General features: G+C 44.9%; 1 protein-coding gene across 2 annotated transcripts; it reads right to left on the bottom strand.

Moving 5' to 3' along the window:
• Positions 1–62: 62 nt before the first annotated feature.
• On the bottom strand, positions 63–14,960 carry LOC100491706 (NACHT, LRR and PYD domains-containing protein 14). 2 transcript variants are annotated; one of them, XM_002944393.5, is made up of 10 exons: positions 14,756–14,959; positions 13,770–13,824; positions 11,971–12,131; positions 11,447–11,624; positions 10,138–10,200; positions 8,060–9,767; positions 6,390–6,476; positions 5,388–5,561; positions 4,773–4,937; positions 63–2,765 (listed from the first exon to the last, which is right to left on the bottom strand). In XM_002944393.5, the coding sequence occupies exons 2-10, from the start codon at positions 13,801–13,803 to the stop codon at positions 2,678–2,680; spliced, it is 2,658 nt and encodes an 885-aa protein (XP_002944439.2). In that variant the 5' UTR covers positions 13,804–13,824; positions 14,756–14,959; the 3' UTR covers positions 63–2,677. The 2 variants fall into 2 exon arrangements, with proteins under 2 accessions (XP_002944439.2, XP_031747470.1); XM_031891610.1 differs by lacking the exon at positions 5,388–5,561 and having other exon boundaries at positions 13,770–14,960.
• Positions 14,961–19,329: the final 4,369 nt, after the last annotated feature.

Raw genomic sequence — 19,329 nt, 5'->3', positions numbered from 1 at the left:
GAGAGTCCTTACCATATAACTGAGGATCTTCCTATGAAATGAATGACCAGGACACTGGAGGCTACTTGTGAACCAACAATAGCTTCTTTATTTATGAGTTATAAGTGACATGCATATCTCCTCAACCATTTCCAATTTAGGAGAATGTCCACGCCTAGTGATCTTCCCATTTCGGGTTCTACCTATGCCCTGAGCTTAACACTGAGATTTCCTTAAGATACGGCCAATAATGCCGGAAAGTAATCTCAACTAAATAACCCTTTTTTCACTTCTTACCCCTAGAGTGACTATAACAGTTCTACTATGCTAACTGAACTAACTCCTGTAGCTACCTCTCAGTGAGCTGAAGTCCTAGGAAAAAGACCTCTAACATGTGGGTCATCCTTAATACTGGAGAACACCGCCACATAGTGGGCACTCCTGAACTGCAGGGGAAACTTCCATTGTACTTGGAAAAAACATACCATAATTGGGACCACCTTTAGGAGCCCAACTCTAAATAAAGTTCACTTAAATGGCTTGCCTGCCTCAGAGGAGCCTAAGTAAAGTAATTTAAATCCTACAGTCCTTACAACTACGTAGCTCAGGGATCCCCAACCTTTCATACCCATGAGCCACATTTAAATGGAAAAAGTGTTGGGGAGCAACGCAAGCATGGACAAAGTTCTTTGGGGTACCAATAAGAGCTATACTTGCCTATTTGGTAGCCCCTATGTGGACTGGCAGCCTATAGAAGGCTCTGTTTGGCTTTACACTGGGTTCTATGCAATCAACACTTTCCTCCATGCCAAAAATTCAAAAATAAGCACCTACTTTGAGGCCCCTGGGAGCAACATCCAAGGGGTTGGAGAGCAACATGTTGCTTCTTAGCCACTGGTTGTGAATCACTGACGTAGCTCCTGGCAAATTTTTTTGCTTTACATAAATACCATCTTTGGGCCAATGATCTTGTGGCGCTACCTACTGGAATCTATTGGTATTACAGCTATACATTTTGCACACAGCTAAATTGGCCTACTAGGTAGGTACAGGTATGTTGGAAAAACTGTGACCATATCAGTAAGCAGGCAGGTCCTGTGTCTGTTTATCATTTGGTCTTCATTATTTATTTGTCTTCTTCTTCTAACTCAATAGTGAACAACCATTATAGTATTTAGTTTATAAAGCTATTTGTGTTCTTGTTCTAGCAGTGGCCTGACCAGAGAACGATTGGACCAGGGACAGTAGAACCTGAGGCTGAGAGCCAAGTATGTCAATACTGGCATGGAACTTGGCTACATGGGTTGCACTCACACTAGGCATCTACCAAGTTTCCTTGTGCACTATTTGTATGCATTAAAGCTACTATAATATGTCAATATAATGACCTGGTGGGTCTGTAGCATCTCTCCAGTTCATAAATGATCACAGAATTAAAATCATCCCCTGGCTTATCCTATCCATGTTTGTATGCACCAAGCAATGTAAGAAACACTTGAACATGGCCCAGTCACACAGTAGGGCAGGGGTGGGCAAACCTTTTGGCTCAGGGGCCAACAGACGGGCTGGGGGCTTGACAGACGGGCCGGGCGGGCCAGCGTTACGCCATCTCCGCTTGTCAGTCCAAGTCTCATGTGATGAGACTTGTGAAGTCTGCGGGCCGGATTAAAAAGCCGAACGGGCCGGACGTGACCCGGGGGCCCTAGTTTGCCCACCCCTGCAGTAGGGCAATGCCATTGTAACCAAAATACCCTGTATAAAGATCCCCATTCCTCAAACGAGTTTCCAGCAACACCAGAACCTGAGCTTTCTCCTTCCTATAATACCTTAAGGTACATTTAGTAGGAACGTTAAGGTATGTCTGGGCAAGCCATATTCTAAAGTTGTCCTATCATGGAGGCAACCTAATCAAGAGGTAGTGATTGTCTACTAATAGACGTAGTGGTAATCGTCTATCGTCATAACAAATGAAAAAAAATGGAATCATGGAATCATCATGATCTTCTCAATAAGAGTCACATTGATTTAGACCTTGTTGCCATATCGAAAAAGGCTGAAGAGTTGACCACTGTGGAGTCCCATGGAAACAGGTATATTCTTGTCCTGATGAATCTGCATTAGAATTTCAAGCCTGGTCTTGGATGGCCAGCGCCATCTTGGATTGGATCTTTGGCCTTGATAAAAAGTCTCTAACCAAGTCTTGGTGGCTGCAGTAATTCCCCAAGGTTGCAACACTGATGCCCTCAGGGCATTCTATGTTGATGGACAAATTAGCTACAGGGGGGCCACAGACACGGCTGCACTGTATATTATGATGGAGGTACTTAGATTCTATATCCGTGGCTGCAAACATTTCCAGTTCAAGTTCCACTTGGACTTATAGGTCCAACCTTTGGGCCCAGGGACCCATGGAATGAGTACAGATATAGGAATATATAGGTCCATCACTCATTAAGACATAGTTACAGGATATCTACCCCAAATCTTACCCTTTCAGTCTGGGCTTTCAGGTGTATCTCGGAGATTAAATGACCCGTTCACCTCAATTTTCACCCTAAAAGGCCACCAAGCTATACCCCAAGGCCACTCTTCCCGGCGCTGCTCCAGTCAGGTGACCAGCTTTGGATACACCTGTCTGTAACAATATACAAATTATACATAGCACTTCCTTGTGTGATTGTTGGTTAGTTACTCTTCATCACATGATAATTTTCACACCCGGTCTTTGTCTTTGAAGCTGCTGTAATTTGTTTTCTGTTTTGTCAGAAAAGGAATTCATCCCCACCCTAGAGAGAGAGAGACAGAGGAATGCTGTGATTGCCCATAAATCTTATATGTATACACAAAAGCTCATGATAATTTGTGGGGAAAATTATAAATATAAGAAGAGCCAACAGTCACTGGGGGTCAGTGAAATTTAAAGATTCAGAATTCTACCCAATCAGTGTTCTATATCCCATGGAGGGGGATATGTTATATATAATGATTGGGTTGAGGTAAAACAAAGGAAATAAAAGACTCAACAGTCACTGGGGTCAATGGAATTTAAAGATTCAGATTTCTACCCAATCAGTGTTCTATATCCCATGGAGGGGGATATGTTATATATAACTATTGGGTTGAGGTAAAACAAAGGACATAGAAGACCCAACAGTCACTGGGGGACAATGGAATTTAAAGGTTCAGATTTCTACCCAATCAGTGTTTTATATCCCATAAAGGGGGATATGTTATATATAACGATTGGTTGAGGTAAAAAAAAGGAAATAGCAAACCCAACAGTCACTGGGGGTCAATGGAATATGAAGGTTTAGATTTCTACCCAATCAGTGTTCTATATCCCATGGGGGGAGGATATGTTATATATAACTATTGGGTTGAGGTAAAACAAAGGAAATAAAAGACCCAACAGTCACTGGGGGTCAATGGAATTTAAAGGTTCAGATTTCTACCCAATCAGTGTTCTATATCCCATGGAGGGGGATATGTTATATATTACTATTGGGTTGAGGTAAGACCCAAAAGTCCCTGGGGGTCAACGGAATTTAAAGGTTGATATTGCGACCTAACCAGTCTTCTAAATCACATGGGGGGGAATATTATATGAATATATAATGTAGTTTGCTGATAATGTTGGATTGGAGTGTAACAAAGGAAACAGAATCCACAACAGTCACTGGGGGTCAACAGAATTTAAAGGTTAAGACCAATATAAAATGATTCTGACTGATGAGAAACAAATAAGTTGCCCCTGGGTTTAGAGGTGTGAAGCTAAGGGTTCCAGTAACTTTTGTTATAACACTGGATGAGTAAACTCCTACCCCATTATGTACTAAAAGGCACTCAGTTTGCCCAGGAACAGTAACCCACAGGAACCAATAAGATGGTTGGTTTTAAACAGGTGACCAGTAAATGCTGCCTTCTGATTGGTTGCTCTGGGTTTCTGCTCCTGGGCTAACTTAAGGTAATTAATTAGAGAGTAACTTGGAACTGTACTCTTAAGGTGCCCATACACTATAAGATCCGCTCGCTTGGCGATGTCGCCAAGCGAGCGGATCTTCACCCGATATCCCCACCTACGGGTGGGCGATATCGGGTACCAAGTAACTTAAAAAAAAAACACATTGTGGTTATGGGGCAGTCGGTTCGGGACCGCATCAACGAGCTGATGCGGTCCCCGATCCAACTGGATTTTCTAACCTGGCCGATCGAGATCTGGCCAATTTCAGGCCAGATATGGGTGGGCCAGGCCGCTCTGTTCTGCCCATACACGGGCCGATTAGCTGCCGAATCGGTCCAAGGGACCCATATCAGCAGCTATAGTCGGCCCATGTATGGGGACCTTTAGGGGCACAGTTATAAAAGCACCTGAACTCTTTATTATTTAAAAAAGCCCAATCTGCGGAAAAAAAAAACCCATCAACTAATGAGGTATTTTTACCTGAAATTCCCCTTCACATGGGGTTTCCCTATTATGATGGCTCGAGCGTAAAGGCCCCTAAATCTGTGAAGATTTTCATTTATCCAGGTCCTGATATGGAGTTTCTGGTAGAAATAAGTCTAAAGCAATGGGACTTTGAAAAGTTTCACTACTCATCCAAGTAGCTTCTTCAGGTCCATTGAGCTGAACTAAAGAAGCCCCTTGAATGAGTGGTGAAACGTTTTTACGAAAACTCAAAAAGTCCTGTTGCTTTGGACTTATTTCTACCAGAAACTGTACTCTCAGTTCATTTCCTTTGCAAATACAACAATACATGGCATTTTTTGACTATGGACGAACCATCTCTACTTACCTGATCTGCTTCAGGCTGGGGTGCTCCAGTATCAGTTGCTGTATATGGGGGTAACCAGTATCGCTGAAGAAATTGCAGCTGATATTGAGGTCAGTAAGGTTGGGGTTGTTAGTCAGGGAGAGCAGGAATGCGGCGTACTCTGGGGTCAGCTTGATCTCCTGGAGCCTGCAGTAGATATAGTAGTATACAGTAGATATTGCGTTGGTTTGCTGGGCACCACTGTTCAAGCTATTAATGAGGTTCTAGCATGAACCAACAGTCTCTGGCTCTCATACATAGGGGGTGCTGAAGCTTATAGTAGAAGAGTATACTGTCCTCACTGGGGTCTCAGCCATGCAGGAACAACCTCTGAACCTACAAAGCTCTAAAGTGCCAGTGATGCAGGAGATATAAGAACCTACTTCCCCTCCACCACCATCATCGTTAGCCCCCTAGAGCCTCCCTTCTACAGCTCATTTGCCATGATTAGTGACTGAAGACCCATTAGTGTAATCAATGCCAAGGACAGTCATAATTGCCCAGCAGCTTTATTCTGTATTTACTAGCCTAATTAATAACACAACCCTATCAGTGGGCCCTTTCCTCAGTCCTCCATTACTCTTTTTTTATACTCACTCCAAACACTCTATCCTACATGTTGGTTCAGACAGGACCGCCAGTAACTGGAGAAAGGAATTTTTCCCGGCCAGTTTGTTCTTGGACAGGTCAAGTTCCCTTAAGGATTTGTTCTCATTGATTGCATTAGCCAACGTGAGGCAGCTCTCCTCCGTCAGTCCGTTATTCATCAAGCTAAAATGCCCAAACAGAACCACAAAGAGACTGGTCACAAGTCATAAAATGTTATATTGCCTCCTACATTTCCAGTCAGTCCAATAAATCCAACATTCCCTGGAGATTGTCCTAGACATCTTCCAAGGCATTTAGGGGATCTACCATCACAACGACATATTATCTCTATTGTCTGGGTTTGTGGATAGAATGGGAAGACCCATTTCTGAGATTTTACACATATACTGTGAAATGGCTGATGTTCTGGAGGTTAAACAAAAACAAATTTGGAACCCCGTGGATATGGGTTTTCAAAAAGAGATGCAACTAGTTGGTTCCAGTATAAAAAGCAGGCACCAATATGGTTGCTATCAAGTCCAAGTGATAGGGTTCTAGGTATCAGTGCAACTAGCTCTACATGCATTCTTCCCACTACTATATATAAACTGATTTTGGGGTAGAGTTCTTCCATAAACTTCTTAAAAGGGGACCTGTCACCCTAAGAAATAACTTCTAAATTCTTTGATGTTGGGTTAGTCAAGCATAATAAACTTCACTTACACTATATAAATGATTTCAATCTTGTTTCCTTCAGTCTTGGAATTACTCAACTACAGCAAGCAGGCAGCCGCCATTTTGTCAGTAAGGAAAGCTTTACATTGTGCCAAAATCTTGTTTATGTGCCGGAATGGGGGGGGCCTGATCCCCAAGCACTGGCTACACAATAAGATGGTGAGGAGGAGGGGGAAAGTGAGGAGGGCAGTGACATCAGTCATATATTGCCTGCCCCGCCTCTATGCCATAGAGTATTGTATTGGTAGTAAAACTCAATATAAAAGGAAGATGTACCTGAGAGTTCTGATCCGGCACTGAGGGTTGGTTAATATGGAATGAATATATCGCATGTCTTCATCTCTGAGGTTATTGTTGGTAAGGCTGTAGCGAATGGAAGAGAGAGACATAATTAGAAGTTCTTCATTGTGCTGGCTATGTGTAGAAGAAGACTTGCTAACTAAACAAGATGGAATCCAAAGGCCCGTAGAGACCAGACTTCTCTCTGCTGGAGAACTTCCCATTACTTAGTCATTACATTAGAACGTAATTCCATTTACGTTCCCCAACCTTTACGTTCCCCAACTCCATTTATGTTCCCCAACCTTTCTTACTCGTGAGCCACAGTCAAATGTAAAAAGACTTGGAGAGCAACACAAGCCCCATAAAAGTTCATGGAGGAACCAAATAAGAGCTGTGATTGGCTATTGGGGGCCTCTATGCACCCTATCAGCTTACAGGGGGCTTTATTTGGTAGGAAATCTTGTTTTTATTCAACCAAAACTTGCCCCCAAGTCAGGAATTCAAAAATAACTCCCTGGTTTGGGGGCACTGAGAGCAACATCCAAGGGGTTGGGGAGCAACATGTTGCCCCTGAGCTACTGGTTGGGGAACACGGCCTCAGACCATCATATTGTAGGTAATAAAATAGTCCTGTCTCCCACCCATTTCCATAGCAATAGTAGTAGTGACTACTTAAGTATCAAAGGAAGATATGGTATAAGATATAGATCTGTTTTACCTTAAAGATGGTCAGTCCTATTGCAATCACATTAAACATTGGTCTGAACCAAAACTCCAGAACCATAGATATATGAGCAGCCCCACAGACTTTATCTTGTTCCAGCTCAGTTGACTATAGGGAACAAGTAGTTGAGTTTACATCCATACAATAGGTGATGGTCCCCAGAGTAAGGTACGTAGAGAAATGGGTTATTACCTTTAATGCACAGTTGGTTGGCTGGTCCATAACAGGCATGTGTACTCTTTAACTGGTTATCTGATTTAGTTGGGTTGTATTGGGGACATTTACTCATACTAATTAAAAGCCATTTCTAAATATTCTCTAATCTCTACATTTTATACACATTTTTATGGAAATTTAGCTTTTCCCTGGCAATGAAAAGCCCAGAGAGCTCTTCAGTGTCAGTAGCCTAAGGCCTCTGTATTATGTGAGCTTAACATCCCTCAATTTTATTCTATTTGGCAACAACTTCCTCCACAATTATACAGTTAATAAAGAACAACCGGCCCTCCTGCCCGAGAGAACAAGTTATTATGGTCCTAACAATGGCCTATCGATCTCAATGAGCTACATCACCCTATAGTGCGATATTGGATATTTGTTGGATTCTTACATGGAAACACTAACCAGTGCTGTTCTAGGTTGACTTATAGGACCATAAAATGGACAACCTGGTTTTACATTTTGATTGACCAGTTAGGGTACAGTCTTCCTAAAACGTGATCATCCAAAATACTAAAACACATAAAGACTGATGGTCTTTATGTGTTAAGTATGGTATAAAGGCAGATGGTTCAAGAGTTTGGGTTGAAATAACTAGGTTTTAGGACCTGACTGCTGACATATAGGATCTTCTGCTTGGTCAACTTTAGAAGATTATTTGAACTTCTGATCCTGCCCAATTAGTGTTGTACCCCCAGAATTAAATATATTAAGGACTCACTTGAGAACAGCAATGTTATGAAGAGCTGGTGCAAGCCTCTCCAATCCTTCGCTCTGAATAAAACAAGAACTTAGGTCTAGAAGTTCTGTTTCACCACAGGATTCTAGGATAAAAGCCAACACTGTGCAGTCCAGAGGTGCCAGGTAGAAATCAACAAAATCAAATTCTTGGTTTGATCCAATGGATGAGGACACAAGGCCCTTATTCCTGGACTCAGCGAGGCAGGCAAATACATTGAGAATCTTCCTCTTGTCGGCATCTTGCCTATCCGGATTCCAAGCTTGAGTGACCGACTCCTGGAGAAAGCTTATGACATCCTTGGAAGCTTGAGCTGATAATGTTCCTACAAATGGTTTCAACAGTGACCTGGTGGAGTTGTCGGAGAGCCCAGATATAAAACGAAGGAATATTTCCCTACGACCATCCTCAAAAGATCTTGTGTTCGTAAGAGTTTCTTTTAGCTTTTCAGAAGAACAGTCAAGGTAGTGAAGCAGAGCAGCCAGAAACTCTTGTACTGTTAAGTGGAAGAAGGAATAGGACAAACGGGGAGGTTGGCCAGATTCTACTATAAAGCTTGACACCATGTGTGAGTTAGTGTTTGTGATATAAGGCTGCACGTCTTCTTCCTCAAACACAAGAGCCTGGTTACTGAGTCCATATTCCGCCAGCAAACCAAGCTCTGTCAATGCTTTCTTAGCATGAGAAACATCTTGATTGTGATTGGTCAAAATATTGCTGACAAAAGCCACAAACAGCTGTGTCACCGTTTTGGGAAATAAAAAACCCGTCGGGTCATTACTTCCCTGCGTTTTGAAAGACATTTCTAACACCGTACAGATGATCCAGCAATAAGCCGGGATGTAACAGAACGTGTATAGAATTCCGTTTTCCCTCACGTAATGGAACGCCTTCTCTGCCGCTAACGTATTTTTAAAAAAATGCTGAAAATACATTTCCCTCTGTTTGGGGAAGAATCCCACAATTTGTGACATTCGATGAAAAATATCAACGTCGATTTCCGCCACTCTGGTTGGGCGGCTGGTTATGAGCACGGAACAGCCTTCGAGAAGAGTCTGTTTTACCAAACTGACCACAATGATGCTGCTGTCCCCAGAGGATTGTGGATCGTTACACAAATGGGAGGACTTGAAATCCACCTGGTTTTTGCTTTCATCTAAACCATCAAAAATAAAAAGGAGATTTTTTGGATTTAGAAAGATTTGCTCAAGGTCACCACGGAGATATGGATATTCACTGAGGATCATTTGTGCCAGACTGGTCTTGCCCATTGTGTTGAGATCCCGGAATTTGAAGAAGAAGACAAAGGCAAATCTCTGGTAGAGGTTTCCATTGGCCCAGTCATAGACAAACTTCTGCATTAATGTGGTTTTCCCCACCCCTGGCACTCCGCTCACCAGCACTGTCTTTGGCACACTTCTCTTTCTGTGGCACCAGCGGAACAGCCGGTTAGGGCTAATCCTCTCCAGGTTACTCTGAGCTCTCTGTAAGTAATGTTCATGGATTCCCCCTGTTGCAATCAGCTCGTGTTGAGAATGTGTCCTAAAGTGATTACTGGAGACAACAATGAGGTCCAAATAGCGCTCAGAGATATGGAAACTCTGACTTTTATTGGTTAATCCTGGGGCTCTGTGTTCTACCAGGTTCTGGGTCTTCTCCTGAAGATACTGTTTGTGTTGTAACTGGCAGGCTGGGGATACAAAAATATTTGGGGTGAATGCTTATTTGCCACCCTGGAACTGTTCCAGAACAAGCCTGAGTAACTGGAACACCAACTGTATTGAGACCAAGTGTGTGACTAGAATTAAAGAGGACAATCTGAAGGAAGATGGAAGGAATGGCACAGTTCTACTAGAAAGAAAAGGCACTACAATAGCTGCTCACTCCCCAGCTCCTTATTAGTAAACTCACTCACTGGGCATTGGCTAAATAGAAATGTGAAACTGCAGAGCAAGGGATATTACCATGGTACAAATCTACAGCAGTTCAGGTTGAGGCTCCTATATTTCTATCCAAATGCAAAACGACAAATGAGAAATCTTAATTCTTTATGTCTTTACCTTGAAGACGTTCATGCAATTCAGGACCCTGCTTGTCCAGAAGAATCGACTGCTCAAGCTTATCTGAAAAAAAAGCATATGATCTAACGTTCTTTGGGCTTAATGCATTTAAACATTGAGGCAAGGAACCAAGGCAAGCCTATATGGTTCTTAAAAGCACATGTTCCAAGATTCCATTAGTGGGCAGGATTAATATGAAGTTCCCTTTGCTGCTATAACTGCCCCTACTCTCCTGGGAAGGTTCCCACTAGATGGTGGAACAGTGTCGGTGGGATTAATATGAAGTTCCCTTTGCTACTATAACGGCCCCATCTCTTCTGGGAAGGTACCCACTAGATGGTGGAACGGTGTCGGTGGGATTAATATGAAGTTCCCTTTGCTGCTATAACTGCCCCTACTCTCCTGGGAAGGTTCCCACTAGATGGTGGAACGGTGTCGGTGGGATTAATATGAAGTTCCCTTTGCTGCTATAACAGCCCCTACTCTTCTGGGAAGGTTCCCACTAGATGGTGGAACGGTGTCGGTGGGATTAATATGAAGTTCCCTTTGCTGCTATAACTGCCCCTACTCTTCTGGGAAGGTTCCCACTAGATGGTGGAACAGTGTCGGTGGGATTAATATGAAGTTCCCTTTGCTGCTATAATGGCCCCTACTCTTCTGGGAAGGTTCCCACTAGATGGTGGAACAGTGTCGGTGGGATTAATATGAAGTTCCCTTTGCTGCTATAACAGCCCCTACTCTTCTGGGAAGGTTCCCACTAGATGGTGGAACAGTGTCGGTGGGATTAATATGAAGTTCCCTTTGCTGCTATAACTGCCCCTACTCTTCTGGGAAGGTTCTCACTAGATGGTGGAACAGTGTTGGTGGGATTAATATGAAGTTCCCTTTGCTGCTATAACAGCCCCTACTCTTCTGGGAAGGTTCTCACTAGATGGTGGAACGGTGTGGGTGGGATTAATATGAAGTTCCCTTTGCTGCTATAACTGCCCCTACTCTTCTGGGAAGGTTCCCACTAGATGGTGGAACAGTGTCGGTGGGATTAATATGAAGTTCCCTTTGCTGCTATAACTGCCCCTACTCTTCAGGGAAGGTTCCCACTAGATGGCGGAACAGTGTCGGTGGGATTAATATGAAGTTCCCTTTGCTGCTATAACTGCCCCTACTCTTCTGGGAAGGTTCCCACTAAATGGTGGAACAGTGTTGGTGGGATTAATATGAAGTTCCCTTTGCTGCTATAACTGCCCCTACTCTTCTGGGAAGGTTCCCACTAGATGGTGGAACAGTGTCGGTGGGATTAATATGTTTTTACCTGTTTGAGTGAGTTCATCCAACGCCCCCAGCAGGTTGGGGTGAGGGTGATCATTCTGTAGAACATAGAGACTTTCCCAGAATCCCAGCACAGCGTCTCTCCCAGATACATGAATGTCTTCTACCAGCATCTCAGCAAACACAGAGGCACCACATTGCTTCTTTATAGACTGATAGTACTGGAACCCACATAAATAACACTGAGTTAAAAGAAGAATAGCTTCATAGTAGGATAAATAGGCCCTCCCATAGTTACTGATAAAGGAGAAGAAAACAAAAACCATAAGCTTTGATGCATTAAGAAATGTAAAGTAAAAATCAAAGTATAGGGAGTAATTAATAAAATAAGCTTGAACTAGGTCTTGTAACCCATGGCAACCAATCAGCAGATACTGCATTTACAAGTAACAGGATACTTGGGATACAGGCATCCAGTATTGTGGCCATTTAGGCCTAGCAGACAGGCTGATACTGATCCATTGTGTTGTTCCTGTAGATCTTAACATATACACTCAGGTCTCCTACCTCTACAGAGGCGATTTTGCGAGAGCTCAGCTCCCTCAGGATACACTGGGCGTCCAAAGACTCAATTATATAGATCAGGTCCTCTAGGAAATACTCGTCGAATAGTCCCAACTGGTGCCATTCATACTGAGATATCCTTTGGCGGAACTTCTTGAGGTCCTCTAGGAAAAGGGGAGGAAGCAATGACATTACATATTTAGAAAGCAAAATTACAGATTCTTTCCCATAATGCACTTATAATCTCAGTCAGTGCCTGAAGCTGGTTGGTTGGTGGCGGTCTCCTCGTGTGTATAAGAATCAAAGGAAAAATGAGCAGTTGGACCAAAAATAATCTCTATTTATCTATGTATGGAGTTGGGACTTTTCTTCTCCTGTGACTCAAGCATGCTCAGTAGCAATGAGCTCGAGGAAGGGCCCAGCCCCCTCTCTGAACATATTAGTCATGTATGTTAAGTAAGAGAGGTATAAGGGGTCGAGTGGCCATGTACAGTAGCCCTAGTCACTGATTTGTGGGTCAGACAACGTGTTTTACCCATAATTGCATTAATAGTTATTATTATTGTTACTATTAATGGGGAACTCTTCTGAATTAGGGAAAGGCCATCTCCCATAGACTCCATTTTAATCAAATATTTCACGATTTCCTTTTTTTCTGTAATAATAAAACAGTACCTGTACTTGATCCCAACTAAGATATAATTACCCCTTATTGGGGGCAGAACAGCCCTATTGGGTTTATTTCATGGTTAAATGATTCCCTTTTCTCTGTAATAATAAAACAGTACCTGTACTTGATCCCAACTAAGATATAATTACCCCTTATTGGGGCAGAACAGTCCTATTGGGTTTATTTAATGGTTAAATGATTCCCTTTTCTCTGTAATAATAAAACAGTACCTGTACTTGATCCCAACTAACATATAATTACCCCTTATTGGGGGCAGAACAGCCCTATTGGGTTTATTTAATGGTTAAATGATTCCCTTTTCTCTGTAATAATAAAACAGTACCTGTACTTGATCCCAACTAAGATATAATTACCCCTTATTGGGGCAGAACAGCCCTATTGGGTTTATTTAATGGTTAAATGATTCCCTTTTCTCTGTAATAATAAAACAGTACCTGTACTTGATCCCAACTAAGATATAATTACCCCTTATTGGGGGCAGAACAGCCCTATTGGGTTTATTTCATGGTTAAATGATTCCCTTTTCTCTGTAATAATAAAACAGTACCTGTACTTGATCCCAACTAAGATATAATTACCCCTTATTGGGGCAGAACAGCCCTATTGGGTTTATTTCATGGTTAAATGATTCCCTTTTCTCTGTAATAATAAAACAGTACCTGTACTTGATCCCAACTAAGATATAATTACCCCTTATTGGGGGCAGAACAGCCCTATTGGGTTTATTTCATGGTTAAATGATTCCCTTTTCTCTGTAATAATAAAACAGTACCTGTACTTGATCCCAACTAAGATATAATTACCCCTTATTGGGGCAGAACAGCCCTATTGGGTTTATTTAATGGTTAAATGATTCCCTTTTCTCTGTAATAATAAAACAGTACCTGTACTTGATCCCAACTAAGATATAATTACCTCTTATTGGGGGCAGAACAGCCCTATTGGGTTTATTTAATGGTTAAATGATTCCCTTTTCTCTGTAATAATAAAACAGTACCTGTACTTGATCCCAACTAAGATATAATTACCCCTTATTGGGGCAGAACAGCCCTATTGGGTTTATTTCATGGTTAAATGAAATTCGTTTATATAAAATAAAAGTCCAACTGACCATCAGTGACCACTTTCCCACGGAACTCCGCCATTCTGTGTCTCTTCTCAGGGGCCTGTAACAAACAAAAGCAGATAAGTGATAAGCAACGGGGGTTTGACTGTACCCATAATGATGGAAGATCCCATTCTTAGTAACTGTGGGGGTCAGCAAGGGAAAGTAAAGAACTCCATGGCTGGTTTAAAGGAGAACTATACCCTCTCCAACAATCTGTAATATTTAGAACCATTACACCCCCCCCTCGACTGATAAGAAGTGAATAGAAGGGAATTAGTGGGTAACGGTATCTGGCTATTCACAGCAACTATGCAACTGGTCATTTTTTATAGTTCTCAAATCATTTGCCTTCTTCTTCTGCACTGACCCCGGCAGCCAAAAAGCTATTTTGTTCGTTTGTGATGCTACAATGTTATTGCTTTTATTATCTTTCCATTTAGGCCCTCTCCTATTCATTTTCCAGCCTCTCAATCAAATCACTGCCTGGTTGCTAGGGAATATCAGACCCTAGCAACCAGCCAGTCGCTGAAATTCCAAACTGGACAGCTGCTAAACAAAATAAATAATTCAAAAAAACCACAAAAAATTAAAAAAAAAAGATGACCACTTGCAAATTGGCTCAGGATATCACTGTCTGCATTATTCCAAAGGTGAACTGTCCCTTTAAAAGCAAGATGTCTGCCAGAGTCACCCCTAACTGAGCACAAAACTAGTTTTACACTACAGGCACACAAAGAGTTAAAGAGTGCAATAGGGTCCTGCTTTATGTCACTCAGAACGTAAAGGCACGGGAAGGGTTAAATCTTCCCTTTATGTGACCGCGTCCGGCTCCATCAGCAGCTGTCTGTGCCTGTGTGCGACTGACAAATGAACCCCCAGGCACCCTCAGCACCCCCCCCCAGCCTCCTCATTGGGGGCTCAGGCACCAAACAATAAGGGGGTGTAATCATTGCAATAATGGGGCTGAGCCCGTGGATATAGTCACTTACCTTATTGTGCGGCACAAAGGGAAACTAAAACCCACGTAGAGTTTGGGGAGACCCCACCCTGAGCACAAACAGGTTCGGGCAGATGCTTGGAATAATGAAAAACATTCAGTAGCAGATTCACTTACAGGCGCAACTCCCTGCAACTCCCTTACAGGTAGAGCCGTATTATACACAGAGAGGCTGCAACTCCCCGCAATTCCCTTACAGGTAGAGCCGTATTATACACAGAGAGGCCGCAACTCCCCGCAATTCCCTTACAGGTAGAGCCGTATTATACACAGAGAGACCTGCAACTCCCCGCAATTCCCTTACAGGTAGAGCCGTATTATACACAGAGAGGCTGCAACTCCCCGCAATTCCCTTATAGGTAGAGCCGTATTATACACAGAGAGGCAGCAACTCCCCGCAATTCCCTTACAGGTAGAGCCGTATTATACGCAGAGAGACCTGCAACTCCTCGCAACTCCCTTACAGGTAGAGCCGTATTATACGCAGAGAGACCTGCAACTCCCCGCAACTCCCTTACAGGTAGAGCCGTATTATACGCAGAGAGACCTGCAACTCCCCGCAACTCCCTTACAGGTAGAGCCGTATTATACACAGAGAGACCTGCAACTCCCCGCAACTCCCTTACAGGTAGAGCCGTATTATACGCAGAGAGACCTGCAACTCCCCGCAATTCCCTTACAGGTAGAGCCGTATTATACGCAGAGAGGCCGCAACTCCCCGCAATTCCCTTACAGGTAGAGCCGTATTATACGCAGAGAGGCCGCAACTCCCCGCAATTCCCTTACAGGTAGAACCGTATTATATGCAGAGAGACCTGCAACTCCCTGCAACTCCCTTACAGGTAGAGCCGTATTATACACAGAGAGACCTGCAACTCCCCGCAATTCCCTTATAGGTAGAGCCGTATTATACGCAGAGAGGCCACAACTCCCCGCAATTCCCTTACAGGTAGAGCCGTATTATACACAGAGAGACCTGCAACTCCCCGCAATTCCCTTATAGGTAGAGCCGTATTATACGCAGAGAGGCTGCAACTCCCCGCAATTCCCTTACAGGTAGAGCCGTATTATACACAGAGAGACCGCAACTCCCCGCAATTCCCTTACAGGTAGAGCCGTATTATACACAGAGAGACCGCAACTCCCCGCAATTCCCTTACAGGTAGAGCCGTATTATACGCAGAGAGGCCGCAACTCCCCGCAATTCCCTTACAGGTAGAGCCGTATTATACGCAGAGAGGCTGCAACTCCCCGCAATTCCCTTACAGGTAGAGCCGTATTATACGCAGAGAGGCTGCAACTCCCCGCAATTCCCTTACAGGTAGAGCCGTATTATACACAGAGAGGCTGCGACTCCCCGCAATTCCCTTACAGGTAGAGCTGTATTATACACAGAGAGGCCACAACTCCCCGCAATTCCCTTACAGGTAGAACCGTATTATACGCAGAGAGGCTGCAACTCCCCACAATTCCCTTACAGGTAAAGCCGTATTATACACAGAGAGGCCACAACTCCCCGCAATTCCCTTACAGGTAGAGCCGTATTATACGCAGAGAGGCTGCAACTCCCCGCAATTCCCTTACAGGTAGAGCCGTATTATACACAGAGAGGCCGCAACTCCCCGCAATTCCCTTACAGGTAGAGCCGTATTATACACAGAGAGGCCGCAACTCCCCGCAATTCCCTTACAGGTAAAGCCGTATTATACGCAGAGAGGCCGCAACTCCCCACAATTCCCTTACAGGTAGAGCCGTATTATACGCAGAGAGGCCGCAACTCCCCGCAATTCCCTTACAGGTAGAGCCGTATTATACGCAGAGAGGCCGCAACTCCCCGCAATTCCCTTACAGGTAGAGCCGTATTATACGCAGAGAGGCCGCAACTCCCCGCAATTCCCTTACAGGTAGAGCCGTATTATACGCAGAGAGGCCGCAACTCCCCGCAATTCCCTTACAGGTAGAGCCGTATTATACACAGAGAGGCCGCAACTCCCCGCAATTCCCTTATAGGTAGAGCCGTATTATACACAGAGAGACCTGCAACTCCCCGCAATTCCCTTACAGGTAGAGCCGTATTATACGCAGAGAGGCCGCAACTCCCCGCAATTCCCTTACAGGTAGAGCCGTATTATACGCAGAGAGGCCGCAACTCCCCGCAATTCCCTTACAGGTAGAGCCGTATTATACGCAGAGAGACCTGCAACTCCCCGCAATTCCCTTACAGGTAGAGCCGTATTATACGCAGAGAGACCTGCAACTCCCCGCAATTCCCTTACAGGTAGAGCCGTATTATACGCAGAGAGGCTGCAACTCCCCGCAATTCCCTTACAGGTAGAGCCGTATTATACGCAGAGAGGCCGCAACTCCCCGCAATTCCCTTACAGGTAGAGCCGTATTATACGCAGAGAGGCCGCAACTCCCCGCAATTCCCTTACAGGTAGAGCCGTATTATACACAGAGAGGCCGCAACTCCCCGCAATTCCCTTACAGGTAGAGCCGTATTATACGCAGAGAGGCCGCAACTCCCCGCAATTCCCTTACAGGTAGAGCCGTATTATACGCAGAGAGGCTGCAACTCCCCGCAATTCCCTTACAGGTAGAGCCGTATTATACGCAGAGAGGCCGCAACTCCCCGCAATTCTCTTACAGGTAGAGCCGTATTATACGCAGAGAGGCCGCAACTCCCCGCAATTCCCTTACAGGTAGAGCCGTATTATACGCAGAGAGGCTGCAACTCCCCGCAATTCCCTTACAGGTAGAGCCGTATTATACGCAGAGAGGCTGCAACTCCCCGCAATTCCCTTACAGGTAGAGCCGTATTATACGCAGAGAGGCTGCAACTCCCCGCAATTCCCTTACAGGTAGAGCCGTATTATACGCAGAGAGGCCGCAACTCCCCGCAATTCCCTTACAGGTAGAGCCGTATTATACGCAGAGAGGCTGCAACTCCCCGCAATTCCCTTACAGGTAGAGCCGTATTATACACAGAGAGACCTGCAACTCCCCGCAATTCCCTTACAGGTAGAGCCGTATTATATACAGAGAGACCTGCAACTCCCCGCAATTCCCTTACAGGTAGAGCCGTATTATACACAGAGAGGCCGCAACTCCCCGCAATTCCCTTACAGGTAGAGCCGTATTATACGCAGAGAGGCTGCAACTCCCCGCAATTCCCTTACAGGTAGAGCCGTATTATACGCAGAGAGGCCGCAACTCCCCGCAATTCCCTTACAGGTAGAGCCGTATTATACGCAGAGAGGCTGCAACTCCCCGCAATTCCCTTACAGGTAGAGCCGTATTATACGCAGAGAGACCTGCAACTCCCCGCAATTCCCTTACAGGTAGAGCCGTATTATACACAGAGAGACCTGCAACTCCCCGCAATTCCCTTACAGGTAGAGCCGTATTATACGCAGAGAGGCTGCAACTCCCCGCAATTCCCTTACAGGTAGAGCCGTATTATACGCAGAGAGGCCGCAACTCCCCGCAATTCCCTTACAGGTAGAGCCGTATTATACGCAGAGAGGCCGCAACTCCCCGCAATTCCCTTACAGGTAGAGCCGTATTATACACAGAGAGGCCGCAACTCCCCGCAATTCCCTTACAGGTAGAGCCTTATTATACGCAGAGAGGCCGCAACTCCCCGCAATTCCCTTACAGGTAGAGCCGTATTATACGCAGAGAGGCCGCAACTCCCCGCAATTCCCTTACAGGTAGAGCCGTATTATACGCAGAGAGGCCGCAACTCCCCGCAATTCCCTTACAGGTAGAGCCGTATTATACGCAGAGAGGCCGCAACTCCCCGCAATTCCCTTACAGGTAGAGCCGTATTATACGCAGAGAGGCCGCAACTCCCCGCAATTCCCTTACAGGTAGAGCCGTATTATATGCAGAGAGGCCGCAACTCCCCGCAATTCCCTTACAGGTAGAGCCGTATTATACGCAGAGAGGCCGCAACTCCCCGCAATTCTCTTACAGGTAGAGCCGTATTATACGCAGAGAGGCCGCAACTCCCCGCAATTCCCTTACAGGTAGAGCCGTATTATACGCAGAGAGGCCGCAACTCCCCGCAATTCCCTTACAGGTAGAGCCGCATTATACGCAGAGAGGCCGCAACTCCCCGCAATTCCCTTACAGGTAGAGCCGTATTATACGCAGAGAGGCCGCAACTCCCCGCAATTCCCTTACAGGTAGAGCCGTATTATACGCAGAGAGGCCGCAACTCCCCGCAATTCCCTTACAGGTAGAGCCGTATTATACGCAGAGAGGCCGCAACTCCCCGCAATTCCTTACAGGTAGAGCCGTATTATACGCAGAGAGGCCGCAACTCCCCGCAATTCCCTTACAGGTAGAGCCGTATTATACGCAGAGAGGCCGCAACTCCCCGCAATTCCCTTACAGGTAGAGCCGTATTATACGCAGAGAGGCCGCAACTCCCCGCAATTCCCTTACAGGTAGAGCCGTATTATACGCAGAGAGGCCGCAACTCCCCGCAATTCCCTTACAGGTAGAGCCGTATTATACGCAGAGAGGCCGCAACTCCCCGCAATTCCCTTACAGGTAGAG

This window comes from Xenopus tropicalis, chromosome 8 (assembly GCF_000004195.4).
Source record: "Xenopus tropicalis strain Nigerian chromosome 8, UCB_Xtro_10.0, whole genome shotgun sequence".
In the NCBI taxonomy this organism is placed as follows: Eukaryota; Metazoa; Chordata; class Amphibia; order Anura; family Pipidae; genus Xenopus; species Xenopus tropicalis.
The sequence above is the reverse complement of the archived record's forward strand: the minus strand, read 5'-3'. Positions and strand labels throughout refer to the sequence as shown.